This window comes from Cnephaeus nilssonii, assembly GCF_951640355.1.
Source record: "Cnephaeus nilssonii genome assembly, chromosome: 5".
Classification (NCBI taxonomy): domain Eukaryota; kingdom Metazoa; phylum Chordata; class Mammalia; order Chiroptera; family Vespertilionidae; genus Cnephaeus; species Cnephaeus nilssonii.
In genome coordinates this window covers 18,541,529-18,555,335 of record NC_137076.1, presented here as the reverse complement: position 1 = coordinate 18,555,335, position 13,807 = coordinate 18,541,529, and the positions used below count along the sequence as shown (strand labels likewise).

The following is a 13,807-nucleotide window of genomic DNA, read 5'->3' as shown; positions in this document are numbered from 1 at the left end:
CAGACACTCACGTGACCGACCCCGTCCAGGGAGGAAAGGGTGCGGGCGGGTCTGGGGGTGGAGTTTTGCTGACCTGGGCGGGAGCCCAATAAGTTCGCAGCCCGCTGCCCGGGGCCGCCCCTTTAAGCCTCACCGAGACCGCCTGCTGTCAGCGCTGAGCGCGCCTCCCGGGAGCGGGACGGAGCCCAGGCGGCAGACACGCGGCTTCGCGGGGCAGGCAGCCCGACGGAGGGGGAGGCGAGGTGGACCGACAGACAGACAGACAGCGGAGGCAACCGCCTAGACGGAAAGGGGAGACCGGGAGGCAGCGGGCCTCAGGGAAGGCCGCCAGGAACCGCAGGGAACAGGCGTGCGCCTCGCGGCGGAGGCCGAGCATCCTCCCGCCTCCGCTCGGTCCCTGCCTCCGCCGCCGCCTACCTCCCGGGCGGGTGGGCGGGGTCGCGCTTGGTCCCTGCACCTGCACTTCATGGCCGCCGTCGGGGCGGGGACGCGGGCCACGTTTGGAGCCTGGGACTATGGGGTCTTCGCTCTCATGCTCCTCGTGTCCATGGGCATCGGGCTGTGGGTGGGGCTGGCGCGGGGCGGACAGCGCAGCGCTGAGGACTTCTTCACGGGGGGCCGGCGCCTGACCGCCCTCCCCGTCGGCCTCTCGCTGGCCGCCAGCTTCATGTCGGCAGTGCAGGTGCTGGGCGTGCCCGCAGAGGCCTACCGCTACGGCCTCAAGTTCCTCTGGATGTGCCTGGGCCAGCTGCTCAACTCCCTGCTGACCGCTGCCTTCTACCTGCCCGTCTTCTACCGCCTGGGCCTCACCAGCACATACCAGGTACTGGGCCGCGGCCGGGAGCCGGACCTGCTGGCTGGGAACGCGGGGATGCCCTGGGGGGAGCCCTGGGGCTGTGCAGGGGTACACAGAGGGGCTTCTTGGTGCTTTCGTGCCCGCCCCCGCCCTGTAGGCATCCAGGTGGGCAGGGTTCTGGGAAGAAGCCCCAGGCAGTGAGGCCAGGGGCAGGAAGGAGGAAGAGGAGCCGGTGTCCTGGTTCTCTTCGGTGGAAGCCCGCAGGGGGTGGGGCCAGGTTTGCACTCACCTGTGGGCAGGTACACACCTGCCCCCCACATGCCTCAGCATGTAGATGCCTGAGTGCTGTCGGATGGCGGGCTGGGAATTCCAAACCTGACTTCCCCTCTGTCTCCCACTTTGGCAAGGGACAGGCCTCTGCTCAGATTTCCCATGTGTCCAACCTGGCTAATTACAGGACCTTCCTTAGGCAGTGGGCGAAGTGATTAAAATCGAGGCTAGTAACGGCTGGCCACCAGTGTGTGTGTGTGTGGGGGGGGGGGGGGACGTGTACACACATGCCATGGGCACAGGCATGGAGATGGTGGGTGTGCACAGGTGTGTGAGGACTGGTGGGAATGTGTGCACTTGGTCAAGGTTCCCACGGGCAAGAGTGCAGAGAGCAAAGCTGTCCTCTGGAGAGAGGGCAGGAGCCAAGGGGGCGGGGGAAGGAACCCAGAGGTCTCGCGCCCCTAGGTAGGATCTGTCCAGGTGACCACGAGCCCTCGGCCCCTCCTTGCAGTACCTGGAGCTTCGTTTCAGCCGAGCTGTGAGGCTCTGTGGGACCCTGCAGTACCTGATGGCCACAGTGAGCTGCCTGGGCCCTGCCCTCTCCCGCAGGGTCCTGCCTTCGTCCGCCCCGCCCACAACCCTCCCCCATCCTTCACCACCTATCCCTGTGGGTCCCATCTCCAAGGCTCTGCCCCTGCTCTGCCCACTCCAGTCAGGTCTACCAGCCACCCCTTCTGCCAGACCTGACCTGACCCAGCCCCCACTTGCATGGCCCTGCCCACCTGCCTCCTCTCTACCCCAAACACTCTGCTTCTCCCATCTCTGGATTCATTCCCAGTCACCACAACCACCACCCTACCTCCCCCTCCCCGCTGCAGGTGCTATACACTGGCATCGTGATCTACGCCCCTGCACTCATCCTGAACCAAGGTTTGGCTCTGGGAGGTCAGGGGAGGGTGTCTTACAGGCTATACCAGAGGAGGCGGCAGGGCTGTCCCAGGGCCACTTGGGAGGGAAGAGTCCTGGAGAGAGGAGAGCCCAAGACACTGGAGTCCAAATTTGCACCCCACTTGGTGGCCTAATGGGGGGGGTTTCCTTGAACAGTGACCGGGCTGGACATCTGGGGGTCACTCCTGTCCACTGGAGTCATCTGCACCTTGTACACCACTGTGGTGAGTGACTCCCCCCCGCCCCCGGCCCCACTTGGGAGCTTCAGGCCCGTTGGATAGGGGAGACCCTGGGCTGGCTGTCTATACTCCCCACTTTCCCTTCCTCCTGAGGAAGCCCAGGGTCAGCTGGGCCTGTTTCCTCATCTTCATAGAAAGAATATTTGAAAGGCTTATTGGTTAGGGTCCAGGGATAAGGTAGCTTCAGGCCTGGCTGGATCCAGGGGCTACAACAGTGTCCTCTGTGTACCTCTGCCATCTCTGGGGTTCCATCAGCTCCGTGCATCCATCCCTTTGGCAGAAAGTGGGTTCCTGTTTCAGGATGGGCTGGCGAAAGTCCAGGAGGGCTCTGTTTGGCCGGCTTTGGTCTTGTGCGCAGAATGAACAGAAGTTTTGGGGGCTGGGATATTTTATTTAATATTTTTATTGATTTCCAGATTACCAGAGAGGAAGGGAGAGGGCGAGAGAGATAGAAACATCAATGATGAGAGGGAATCACTGATAGCTGCCTCCCACACACCCCCTACTGGGGATTGAGACCAAACCCAGGCATGTGCCCCTGACCGTCATCAAACCCGGGACCCTTCAGTCTGCAGGCTGACACTCTATCCACTGAGCCAAACCAGCTAGGGCTGGGATATTTTTTTTAATTGAAAATTTATTGCGGTGACATTGGTTAATGAAAGTATATAGGTTTCAGGTGTACAATTCTATAATGCATCATCTGTACGCTGTATTGTGTGTTCACCACCCCAAGACGTCTCCTTCCAGCACCACTTATCCCCCCGATGCCCTCTTCTACCTCCCCACACTCCCCTTCCTCTTCGGTCATCGCCATGTTGTTGTCTGTGTCTATGAGGTTTTTGGTTTTTTGGCTTAATCCCTTCACCTTTTGGGGTTTGGATATCCTAATTGGCTATTCTTGGAGCTGGGAGCAGGATTGGCCTCACCTGGACAGGCTATGAGGGAAAAGGGGCTTCTCCAAAGGAAAATGCAGGGGCTGCCATGGGAATGTGAAAGCATGGAGGCTGGAAGGGTAAACACAGCAGGTAATAATAATGGTAATAATAATAATAGTAGCAGCCATCACTCACTCACTGAACACTTCTATGTGCCATTCCAAATATTTTTTCTCATATTAACTAATTTAATTCTTACATCACCATAAGGAGAGTACTGTTATTTGTTTTAATTGATTCTAGAGAGAGGAAAGGGGAGGAGAGAGAGAGAGAGAAACATCCATCGGTTGCCTCCCAAACGCACCCCAACAGGAGATCCAACCCCTGCCCCAACTGGGAATCAAACTCGCCACCTTTCCTTGTATGGGACAGCACTCCAACCTACTGAGCCACACCAGCCAGGGCAGGAGAGTCCTGTTATTAACCCTACTTTACAGATAGGAAACTGAGGCAGAAAGGGGCATTGGTCCCAGCTACTGCTGGAGGCCAGGCCAGACTGGCCCCAGCCAGGTCTCCTATCTGCTCCCTCTTTGCCTCTCTCTGTCCTGTCTTGCAGGCCCCAGACAGGTCTCTGTCTGACCCCCTCTCTCCCTCTCTGTCACATCCTGCAGGGCGGCATGAAGGCTGTGATCTGGACTGATGTGTTCCAGGTTGTGGTGATGCTGGCTGGCTTCTGGGTTGTCCTGGTTCGTGGGACCATGCTTGTGGGCGGGCCCAGGCAGGTGTTCAAGCTTGCCCAGAACCACTCCCGGATCAACCTGTTGGAGTGAGTGAAAATGTAGAGGGGGATGATGCACAAAGATGGAGCAGGCATCCCTCTGCCCTGGGAGAAGCCAGCCAGTGCCTACTGCTCCAGGAAGACTACCCTGATTCCCTCCCCAGGCTCCCCAAAGATAGCACCCTGGCTCCCCTTCTCTGTACTCCCCTACCCCGACCTCCGGCCAGACTGGAAACTGAAGGCTCTCTGAGGTCCCAGATAGGCACAGAAAAAATGGTTTTGGAGCACAAACACAGATGACTCAGTAAACAAATAAATGAATTTTCAATCAGTCAAACTCCTATTCACACTTCAAAACCCATCCCAAATGTCCCCTTAAGGCCCTTAAGGGTAATGGCCATCTGGGCCCCTTGGGAAAGTGAATTCAATGTGGTATCCCCACATGGATGGCTTGCCCTGCCCTCATCCAGCTTTGACCCAGACCCACGGAGTCGGTACACATTCTGGACTCTTACGGTGGGCGGCACGTTGGTGTGGCTCTCAATGTATGGCGTGAACCAAGCACAGGTGCAGCGCTATGTGGGTTGCCGCACAGAGAAGCAGGCCAAGCTGTAAGTGTTTGGGGGGGGGGCAGGATGGGGATCTCTAGGATGCACCGCTCCCCCCTCCCCGCATCCCCAGCCTGAGGCACACCTCCCCATAGGGCCCTGCTCATCAACCAGCTGGGCCTGTTCCTGATTGTGTCCAGTGCTGCTGCTTGCGGCATCGTCATGTTCACACTCTATATGGACTGCGACCCCCTCCTCACAGGGCGTATTTCTGCCCCCGACCAGGTGAGTGTGGTCCAGGCTCCTAGGCCACTCCTGACCCCACCCCCACTCTGAATCTCTCTCTATATGGATGAATCTCTGGGGGTGATGGTAGAAGAAGGTGCAGAAGCAGGAGAGAGCTTGGCTCAGAGGCGGATCTGGGAGGCAGTGAGGAGCCATGGTAGATGTGAGCAGGAGAGGGACACATTCAGATCTAGAGTCAGGCTCCCTGAGGGGTATCAAGGAGAAGATGGGACCGTGGTCCAACACACAGTGATGGTGTTGATATTAATAATAATGACCAGCTCCCGTGTCCCAAGCACCGACCCTGTGCCTCATGCTGTTCCCTCCCTTCACAAGCAGTTAGTGTCCCATCAAATCCTTCAGTATGTGATAAGGCCAAGGATGTCATGGTGCCCGCTTTACAGATGAGCAAACTGAGGCTGGAGAGGGTAGGGGGCAACTGTCTAAGGTCCGCAGGCAAGTCAAGGGCAGCTCTAGCCACAGGGTACAGAGTGGACAGAGGCTACAAGGCTATTGCATCTGCCGTCCTCTGGGGTCAGAATCCTGACTGCAACCTCAGGCAGGGCTGCACCTTTCAGCCTCACTGTCCTCGTCAATAAAGCGATGACACGGGGCCCAGCCTCACTGGGATCCCCGGGCTCTGTGCGTGCCGGGGCTCAGTGGCAATCACAGGTGCATGCAGCCCATCAACAAACACACACTAAGTGCCCACTGTGAGCCCGGCCTGCACTGGGCGCTGGGGCCATGCAGGGTGAGGACAGACAGAAGCTCTGGGTGCTCCTGTCCTGGAGGCTGACCCCCACCTCCCCCCAGTACATGCCCCTGCTCGTGCTGGACATCTTCAAGGACTTGCCTGGAGTCCCTGGCCTCTTCCTGGCCTGTGCCTACAGTGGCACCCTCAGGTGAGTGGCCCTGCTCGCCCCGCCATGTCCCAGCCCCTCAGCGCCGTGTCCCTACCAGCCGCCCCCCTTCGGGATAGAATGCTCTGGACGGTGTCTACCATTTACAGTTCCTGCTTGGTTCCCAGCAGGCAGCTCAGGTGGGTGTGGCAGAGGGCACGCCCTGGGCACAAGGACCCCAACTGTGGGGTCTTCACCTCAGTACCTGGCAGCCACATCTGGCTCCCCTTTCTTCCTTCTCTCCATCCTTCTTTCCCAAACAAATGTTTATTGAGAACTACTATGTTGTAAAGCTGCTGTTTTAAATCCTGGGGGGCACAGCCGTGACCAAGTAGTCCTCCTCTCCTGCCCTCAGGGGACTCACATTCTGGTGGTTGTAAGTCTTGCATGACTTCTGGCCACAGGGTGACCAGAGTCCCAGGTGGCAGTTCTCTGCACCCCATTATTACTCTGTAACAAGAACTTGTGTCATCCGTGTCCCTGGTTACGGGTATCCCTGCTCCTGTGTGTGTGTGTGTGTGTGTGTGTGTGTGTGTGTGTGTGTGTTGGGGGGGGGAATCTCAAGTCTGTGGAGTGGGAGTAGGGTAGGCATCTCCTCCACTCTTTGGGGAGTCTATCCCCCATGCCTCTGCCCATGGCTAGGTGGGGTCCTGGAAGGTCAGATGGTGTGGCCAGCAGGGGGCCTCCCCAGCAGGTGGGCCCCAGAGATGGTGTGGCCAGCCTCTGGGTACGGCCTGACCACACACTCTCCCTCCCGGTCCTGCCCCCAGCACCGCATCCACCAGCATCAATGCCATGGCTGCGGTCACTGTGGAGGACCTCATCAAACCGCGGCTGCCCGGCCTGGCACCCCGCAGGCTCGTCATCGTCTCCAAGGGGCTCTGTGAGTTGGGGGATCTGGGTGGGGGGCCAGGGAGCCTCTCCTCACTGACGGTGCACCCCTCGCTGCAGCGCTCATTTACGGCTCGGCCTGTATCTCCGTGGCGGCTCTGTCTTCACTGCTGGGGGGCGGGGTCCTCCAGGTGAGCCCTCGCCCCAAGAGGTCGCGCACCTTCGGCCTTGCACTGAGGTTAGGGAGGGCCACACCCTCCCTGGGTTCCGTCTGCCACCGGCGGGCGGATACTGCCTGCAGCCACCGGGGAGGAGGTGGGGGGAGGGGGATGGGGAGGCGGTGGCCTGGGGGCAGGAAGGGACTGGATGTGGGATCGATCGCATCCGCATCCGTTAGGGGAGAGAATGGGCACCTTTGCCTCCAGCCCAGGGCAGACGGAAACAGGGCTTCCCTCCCCTAGGGAAACTGAGGCACAGAGGAATCTCAGGCCCGCAGGGGGCTTCCTCAGGTCTTGCTTTCCCAGCGGGTAAACTGAGGCTGGAGAGGTGGGTGGCTCTGCCCTCAGTCACCCCCCTCCCCCCCACCGCTCCGCAGGGCTCCTTCACTGTCATGGGCGTCCTCAGCGGCCCCCTCCTCGGAGCCTTCACCCTGGGGATCTTCCTCCCCGCCTGCAACACGCCGGTGAGTGGGGCCGGCGCGGGGCTGGGGGCGGGGCCAGCCGCTCCCCGAGGCTGACTCGGGCTCCGCTCCCAGGGCGTGCTCTCCGGGCTGCTGGCGGGCTTGATCGTCTCCCTGTGGGTGGCCGTGGGCGCCACTCTGTACCCGCCCACAGCGAAGACCATGGGGGTCCTGCCGTCCTCCGCGGCGGGCTGTGCGGGGCCCTCCGCCAACGCCTCTGGCCTCCTGGGCCCGCTCCTCATCGCCAACGCCTCCGGTGCGGCCACCAGGTGAGCGGGGAGGCTCGGCTGAGAGAATGTGGCCAGGAAGGGACCCTAAACCCAGTCCCACGTGAGGAGGAGCGGGCTTGGTAAGAGGTGAGGGAAGGGCGGTCCCAGCTGAGGGACCGAGGGATCCCAGGTTCACATCAGTGCACTGGCTACGGTGAGGCTGGAGTGGATTGAAAGGGAGAAGGAAGAATAGGAGACGAGGTCCAGCCAGAGGAATTTGGTCTGATTTTTTTTTTTTTTCAATTAACAAGTGTCTTCCATATTTTATTTATTTTTTATTTTTTTAGTGTATATAGTCTTATTGAATTCAGAGAGGAAGAGAGAAGGAGAGAGAGATAGAAACATCAACGATGAGAGAGAATCATTGGTCGGCTGCCTCCTGCACAGCCCCTACTGGGGATGGAGCCCACAACCTGGGCATGTGCCCTCGACTGGAATCAAACCTGGGACCCTTCAGTCCACAGGCTGATGCTCTATCCACTGAGCCAAACCAGCTAGGGCTTTGGTGGTCTGATTTTTTCCATTGTGACTTCATTTACAGACCATAAAATTAGTCATTTAAGCCCAGCCGGTATGGCTCTATGGTTGAGAGTCGACTTATGAATCAACCAGGAGGTCACAGTTGGATTCTTGGCTTCCCAGTCAGGGCACAGGCCCCGGTTCCGGGCTCAATCCCCAGTAGGGGGCGTGCAGGAGGCAGCCAATCGATGATTCTCTCTCATCATTGATGTTTCTCTTTCCCTCCCCCTTCCTCTCTGGAATCAATAAAGAAATATATTTTAAAAATTAGTCATTTAAACGTGGGTTTTAGTATATTTGCATGATTATACAACCACCACCACTAACCAACTCTAGAAATTTTTCATCATTTCAAAAAGAAGCCGTGTGCCAATTAGCAGTCACTTCCTATTCCCCAGCCCCTGGCAACCACTAATGCACTTTCTGTCACTATGTATTTGCCTGTTCTGGACATTTCATATAAATGGATTCATACAATGTGTGGCCTTCTCTGTTTGACCTCTCTCCCTCAGCATGGTATTTTCCAGGTTCATCCATGTTGTAGTGCTTGCCAGTGCTTCATTCCTCTTTGTGGCTGAGTAGCACTTCCTTGTGTGGATCGACCGAGTTTTGTTTTTTTCATTCATCAATTGATGGATATTTTGGTTGTTTCTACCTTTTGGTGAATGTGACCAGTGCTGCTATGAGCATTCATGTACAAGTTTTGGTGTGGACATACGTTTCATTTCTCTTGGTCTATACCTAGCTGTGGAATTGCTGGGTCACATGGCGATTCTATGTTTAGCTTTTTGAGGAGCCACCAGACTGTCTTCTGCAGCAGCTGCACCATTTCACATCCCCACAAGCCATGTCCGAGGGTTCCCATTTCTCCACCAACACTCGTCATTTTCCTTTTTAAAAAATTCTAGCCATCCTGTGGGTGTGAGGTGGTATCTCATTGTGGTTTGGATTTGCATTTCTCTAATGACAACTGATGTTGACTGTCTTTTCATGTGCTTGTTGGCCATGAGTATATCTTCTTTGGAGAAATGTCTACTTAAATTCTTTGTTCATTTTCAAATTGGGTCTTTTTATTGTTGAGCTGTAATTTATATATTCTCTATATCTTTATGTATTCTAGATACTAGATCCTTATCAAATGTGTGATTTGCAAATATCTTCTCCCATTCTGTGAGTTGTCTTTGTGTGTGTGTGTGTGTGTGTGTGTGTGTGTGTGTTTTAATTGAATTTATTGGGGTGACATAAAACCATACAAGTCTCAAGAGTACAACTCAATAACACACCATCTGCATACTGCATCGTGCACTCACCCCCCAAAGTAAAGTCTCCTTCCATCCCCAGTCTGTGGGTTGTCTTTTCTTCTCTTGACAGTGTTCTTTGATGCACAAGGATTTTTAATTTTTATGAAGTCCAATTTATCTATGTTTTCTTCGGTTGCTTGTGCTTTTGGTGTTATATCCAAGTAACGGTTGCCAAACCCAGAGTCATAAAGATTCACGCCTATGTTTTCTTCTAAGAGTTTAATGTGGTTTTATTCTGAGGACAGCAGTGAGCCACAGAGGGTAATGAGCAGAGGCAGGAGGTTATCTGAGTTACATTTTGGTAACACGCCCTCTGGCTGTGTGAGGAAACAGCCTGGAGGTGAGGGCAGGTTAGTGGGAGAGAAGTATTTGGCTACTGCACACATCTGGGTGACCAGTAATGGAGGACTGGGCTAAGCTGTGGCAGTGAAGATGAAAGGAAGGGAATGAATCAAGAGTGGCTTCAAGACCTCAGGCTCGTCTCTCCCACCCCCAGAATGGACCCTGGTCGACCCACCTTGGCTGACAGCTTCTACGCCATTTCCTATCTGTATTATGGTGCCCTGGGCACACTGAGCACCATGCTGTGTGGAGCCCTCATCAGCTACCTGACGGGTAAGCAGGGCAAATGGCTTCCTCAGAGGTCACCCTGTGCATCCCTCTGCCTCCAGGACCCACTGGGCAGGAAGAAGAGGAAGGAAGTTCCCACTGGCCAAGCAGCCACTATGTACTGGACACATCTGTGCCCGTTACGCTGTGTCATCTTCAGGACCACCCTGCACCTTGCAGGGCTTGTCCTATTTTGCAAAGGCGGAAACTGAGACACAATGCACAGCCCCAAAGATTAAGTCCTTGCTAGAGAATGTGGGGTAAGGCCGCGAGATGCTGTCCGTGGTGCTGAAACACCTTCTCATCCGGACCTTGGCCGCTACGCATTCCACAGGGAATTCTGAAAGAAGTGAAAAGAGAGAAAGAGAAATCAATAGTAATAACAGCACCTGTTCCAGCTTTCTGAGTGAAGACTTTACATTTTACCAGGCATTTATTGAGTCTGTCTCTGTGCTGTGAACAGAACCACACACTGGCCCCTCCTGGCCATCCACTGATGTATAGATGAGAAAACTGAAGCCTGGCTGGGGGCAGAGGCTTGCCAGGGTCGCCCAGTGGGTCACTATCAGATCTTGGATTGGAGTCCATCTGAGCTCTCCCTTCCCTTCCCAGTCTCCGGTTTTGGCCACCCCTCACTTAATGACCCCAATTCTCTCTGACCCCCAGGCCCAACCAAGCGCAGTGCCCTGGGTCCTGGTTTGCTGTGGTGGGACCTCACATTGCAGACAGCATCAGTGGCTCCCAAGGAAGAAGTGGCTACCCAGGATGACAGCTTGGTGAAGGTCAGTCTCAGGGCGGGGTTCCCAAGATGGGGGAAGGGACAGTAAAGTAGCTGTGCAGTAGCTTGGGGTGCTCTGGGCATGGCCATAACTCAAGGGAATTACATGATGACCAGCCACTGTCTTTCTCAACTTCTTGTTACCACCAGTGGAGAGACTCAGTTGGGAGGTGATGTATCTTCAACACTTTTTATTATCCCCTTTAACAAAGACTAAGCAGAAGTTCATACTTTTCATTAAAAAAAAAAAAAAACCACAGTGCATCTGTTTTTACACTTACTTTTTAAAAAAATATATATTTTATTGATTTTTTACAGAGAGGAAGGGAGAGGGACAGAGAGCTAGAAACATCGATGAAAGAGAAACATCGACCAGCTGCCTCCTGCACACCCCCTACTGGGGATGTGCCTGCAACCAAGGTACATGCCCTTGACCGGAATCGAACCTGGGACCTTTCAGTCTGCAGACCGATGCTCTATCCACTGAGCCGAACCGGTTTCGGCTGTTTTTACACTTACTTTCAATCTATGGCAGGTGAAACTGGTTTGCCTTTAGGGTATTGATATAAAGTCTCTCCTAAAAATAAAATTAGTTAATTCAAAAGTGACTCAGCCCTGGCCAGAATGGCTCAGCGGTTATAGTGTTGGCCTGCAGTCAGAAAAGCCTCAGGTTCGATTCCCCATCAAGAGCACATACCTCGTACCTCGGTTGCAGGCTCAATCCCAAGCTTTGGTTAGGGTGTGCGCGAGAGACAACCAATCGATGTGTCTCTCCTTCATGGATTTTTTTTCTCTCTCTTCCTCCTCCAGCCCTTCTCTCCAAAAAAAAAAGGGGGCGGGGGGGGAATATCATCGAATGAGGCTTAACAAAAAATAAAAACAGTGCAGCTGGCATGGCTCAGTGGTTGAGCAGCAACCTATGAACCAGGAGGTCATGGTTCGATTCCCAATCAGGGCATATGCCTGGGTTGTGGGCTCGATCCCCAGTGTGGGGCATACAGGAGGCAGCCGATCAATGATTCTCACTCATCATTGATGTTCCGGTCTCTCTCTCCCTCTCCCTTCCTCTCTGAAATCAATAAAAATATATTTTAAAAACAAACAAACAAAAAAGTGAGTCAACATGGAGATCATCTTACCTAAGGAAATGTGATGGGCCAGACAGACTTTGCTCAAAGCCTCGTGGTTGCTATGTGAATGCCTTGAGTTTGGGGAACACTGTCCCTGAGGGGTCTGATTCACTGCCCTGCTTTGGACTCCCTGTTTCATCTCCTCATTTATTAAGCACTCACTGTGTACCAAGCCCACTGTCTAGCAGGAGCAGAGAAGGGAAGGGAAGAGAAGTGGATGGAGACTTTGGAGACCGAGGGAACTGGCTGAGGCGCTGGACAAGAGGACATTGTGCAACCCTGCCCAGGATCCATCCTCCCAGGCCCTCAGTGTCCCCATCTGGGAGATGAGCTAACACAGAAAAAGGAAGCGCTGAAGGGGTCTTTCTTTTCTCCTCTCCACAGGGGGCCGAGGAACTGCCGCCCAGGGCCAAGAGGCCTCCTGGCTTCCTGCCCACGAACGAGGACCAGCTGCTCTTCCTGGGGCAGAAGGAGGTGAATGGAGCTAGCTCTGGCTCTTGGAACCCCGGCAGAGGACGTGAGGGTGGTCGTGACCTGCGGGAGACAGACCTCTGAACCAGCCCAGGACTGGCCGCCTGGAATGGAAACTCATGGGGAAGCCCCACCTCCAGTCAGCAGTTAGTTAGTCTTAGATGCTGTACCCCTGCAAGCACCCCCAAAACGAGGCTGGAATTTTCCATACCTACAATAAAAAGATGTTGGAATCCCCTCTGGAGAACATGGGAAACTTCCAGGTCCAACCTTAGGGTCTAAGAAAGACCCCAGCTCTTTCTGCGAGGTGTCTGAACCTTAGCAAGGATTTTGGAGGTTCTTGGGCCCAGCCCCTCTGTATCTCATTTCACAGGCAGGGGATCTGAGAACTGGAGAGGGGCAGGGATGTGGCCAAGGCCACAGAACAAACCAGAGATACATTGAGAGGTGGACACCAGCTTTTCCTCCTTCACCTCTTCCTTGTTTTCCTCCTTTGAAGGGTCAGATGGTACATGGCCTCTGACCTGGGGAGCAGGATGGGAGGAGGAAGGAGGATAATGTTTCAGCTTTCCTCCTGTGTCTGGACATTTTCTCCATCTCATTCATTAAGAACTGTGAACCCACTTTGCAGAGGATGAAACTGAAGCTCAGTGAGTTTGCCTGAGATCCCCTAGCAAGTCCAGTCAGGCAGGGACAGGCCTGGGTGCTGCATGATGCTGGGGCTCCGTTGAGGACACATCACGAGTGTACGGGGTCTGATCGACTGGGTGAGTGCACACCCCTGGCCCTTGGCTGGAGACTTCATCCACACACATCAAATAAACGTACTCAGGCTTGATGTCTCTGAGAAACTATTCTGGCCTCAGATCTCGAAGTCTGAGTTCGGATCTCTGTGTCTCTTGCCCAAGCCTGCAAGTGAATAAACCTGAGTCTTTAAATTACCAGAGAGAGGTGACCACTCCCACGTCATGATGCATTGTACTGCCTTCCCTGACCCACAACTTGTCTCCCTGTGAAAAGCCACGGCCAGCGTGGCTTTTGGGTTCAAAGGCTTGGAGAAAGAGCTGACACGCAAATTGACACACAAGACAAGAAAAATTAATTTTGAAATTATGGGGGAGGCCAGGGAGAAGCTTACCTGTAGTAGTCAAGTTCCACTGAGTCTCCTTTCCCAGCTGCTTTTATGTACTAGAATACACAATTGCCTTTTAGGAATGCAAACAGTCATATCAATGGTAATGTTTAGTAAACAGTAAGATTATCAGGTTGTGGGGAGTTTGCTTTAGGCCAGTGGTTGGCATACTCATTAGTCAACAGAGCCAAATATCAACAGTACAAGGATTGAAATTTCTTTTGAGATCCGAAAGCTGACTTCTGCGCATGGACCATGAAGTTTCAATCGCACTGTACGTGCGCGCCCGCACGTAGTATTTTGTGGAAGAGCCACACTCAAGGGGCCAAAGAGCCGCATGTGGCTCTCAAGCCACAGTTTGCTGACCACTGCTTTAGGCCATTGAGTCAGCAGTAGGTAATAAAATGTAAATTCACCCTGTGAATATCAAAGGAGTCCAAATTCAGC

The 13,807-nt window shown here is 54.4% G+C and overlaps 1 protein-coding gene across 1 annotated transcript; it reads left to right on the top strand.

Annotated features, from left to right (window-relative positions):
- Nucleotides 1–132: 132 nt before the first annotated feature.
- On the top strand, nucleotides 133–12,475 carry SLC5A5 (solute carrier family 5 member 5). The gene is made up of 15 exons (XM_079770817.1): nucleotides 133–823; nucleotides 1,578–1,643; nucleotides 1,945–1,996; nucleotides 2,171–2,238; nucleotides 3,803–3,957; nucleotides 4,380–4,520; nucleotides 4,613–4,742; nucleotides 5,556–5,644; nucleotides 6,412–6,524; nucleotides 6,593–6,663; nucleotides 7,068–7,154; nucleotides 7,227–7,420; nucleotides 9,737–9,855; nucleotides 10,516–10,631; nucleotides 12,142–12,475. Exons 1-15 carry the CDS (start codon nucleotides 467–469, stop codon nucleotides 12,310–12,312), a joined length of 1,929 nt encoding a protein of 642 aa, XP_079626943.1. The 5' UTR covers nucleotides 133–466; the 3' UTR covers nucleotides 12,313–12,475.
- The last annotated feature ends 1,332 nt before the right edge of the window (nucleotides 12,476–13,807 follow it).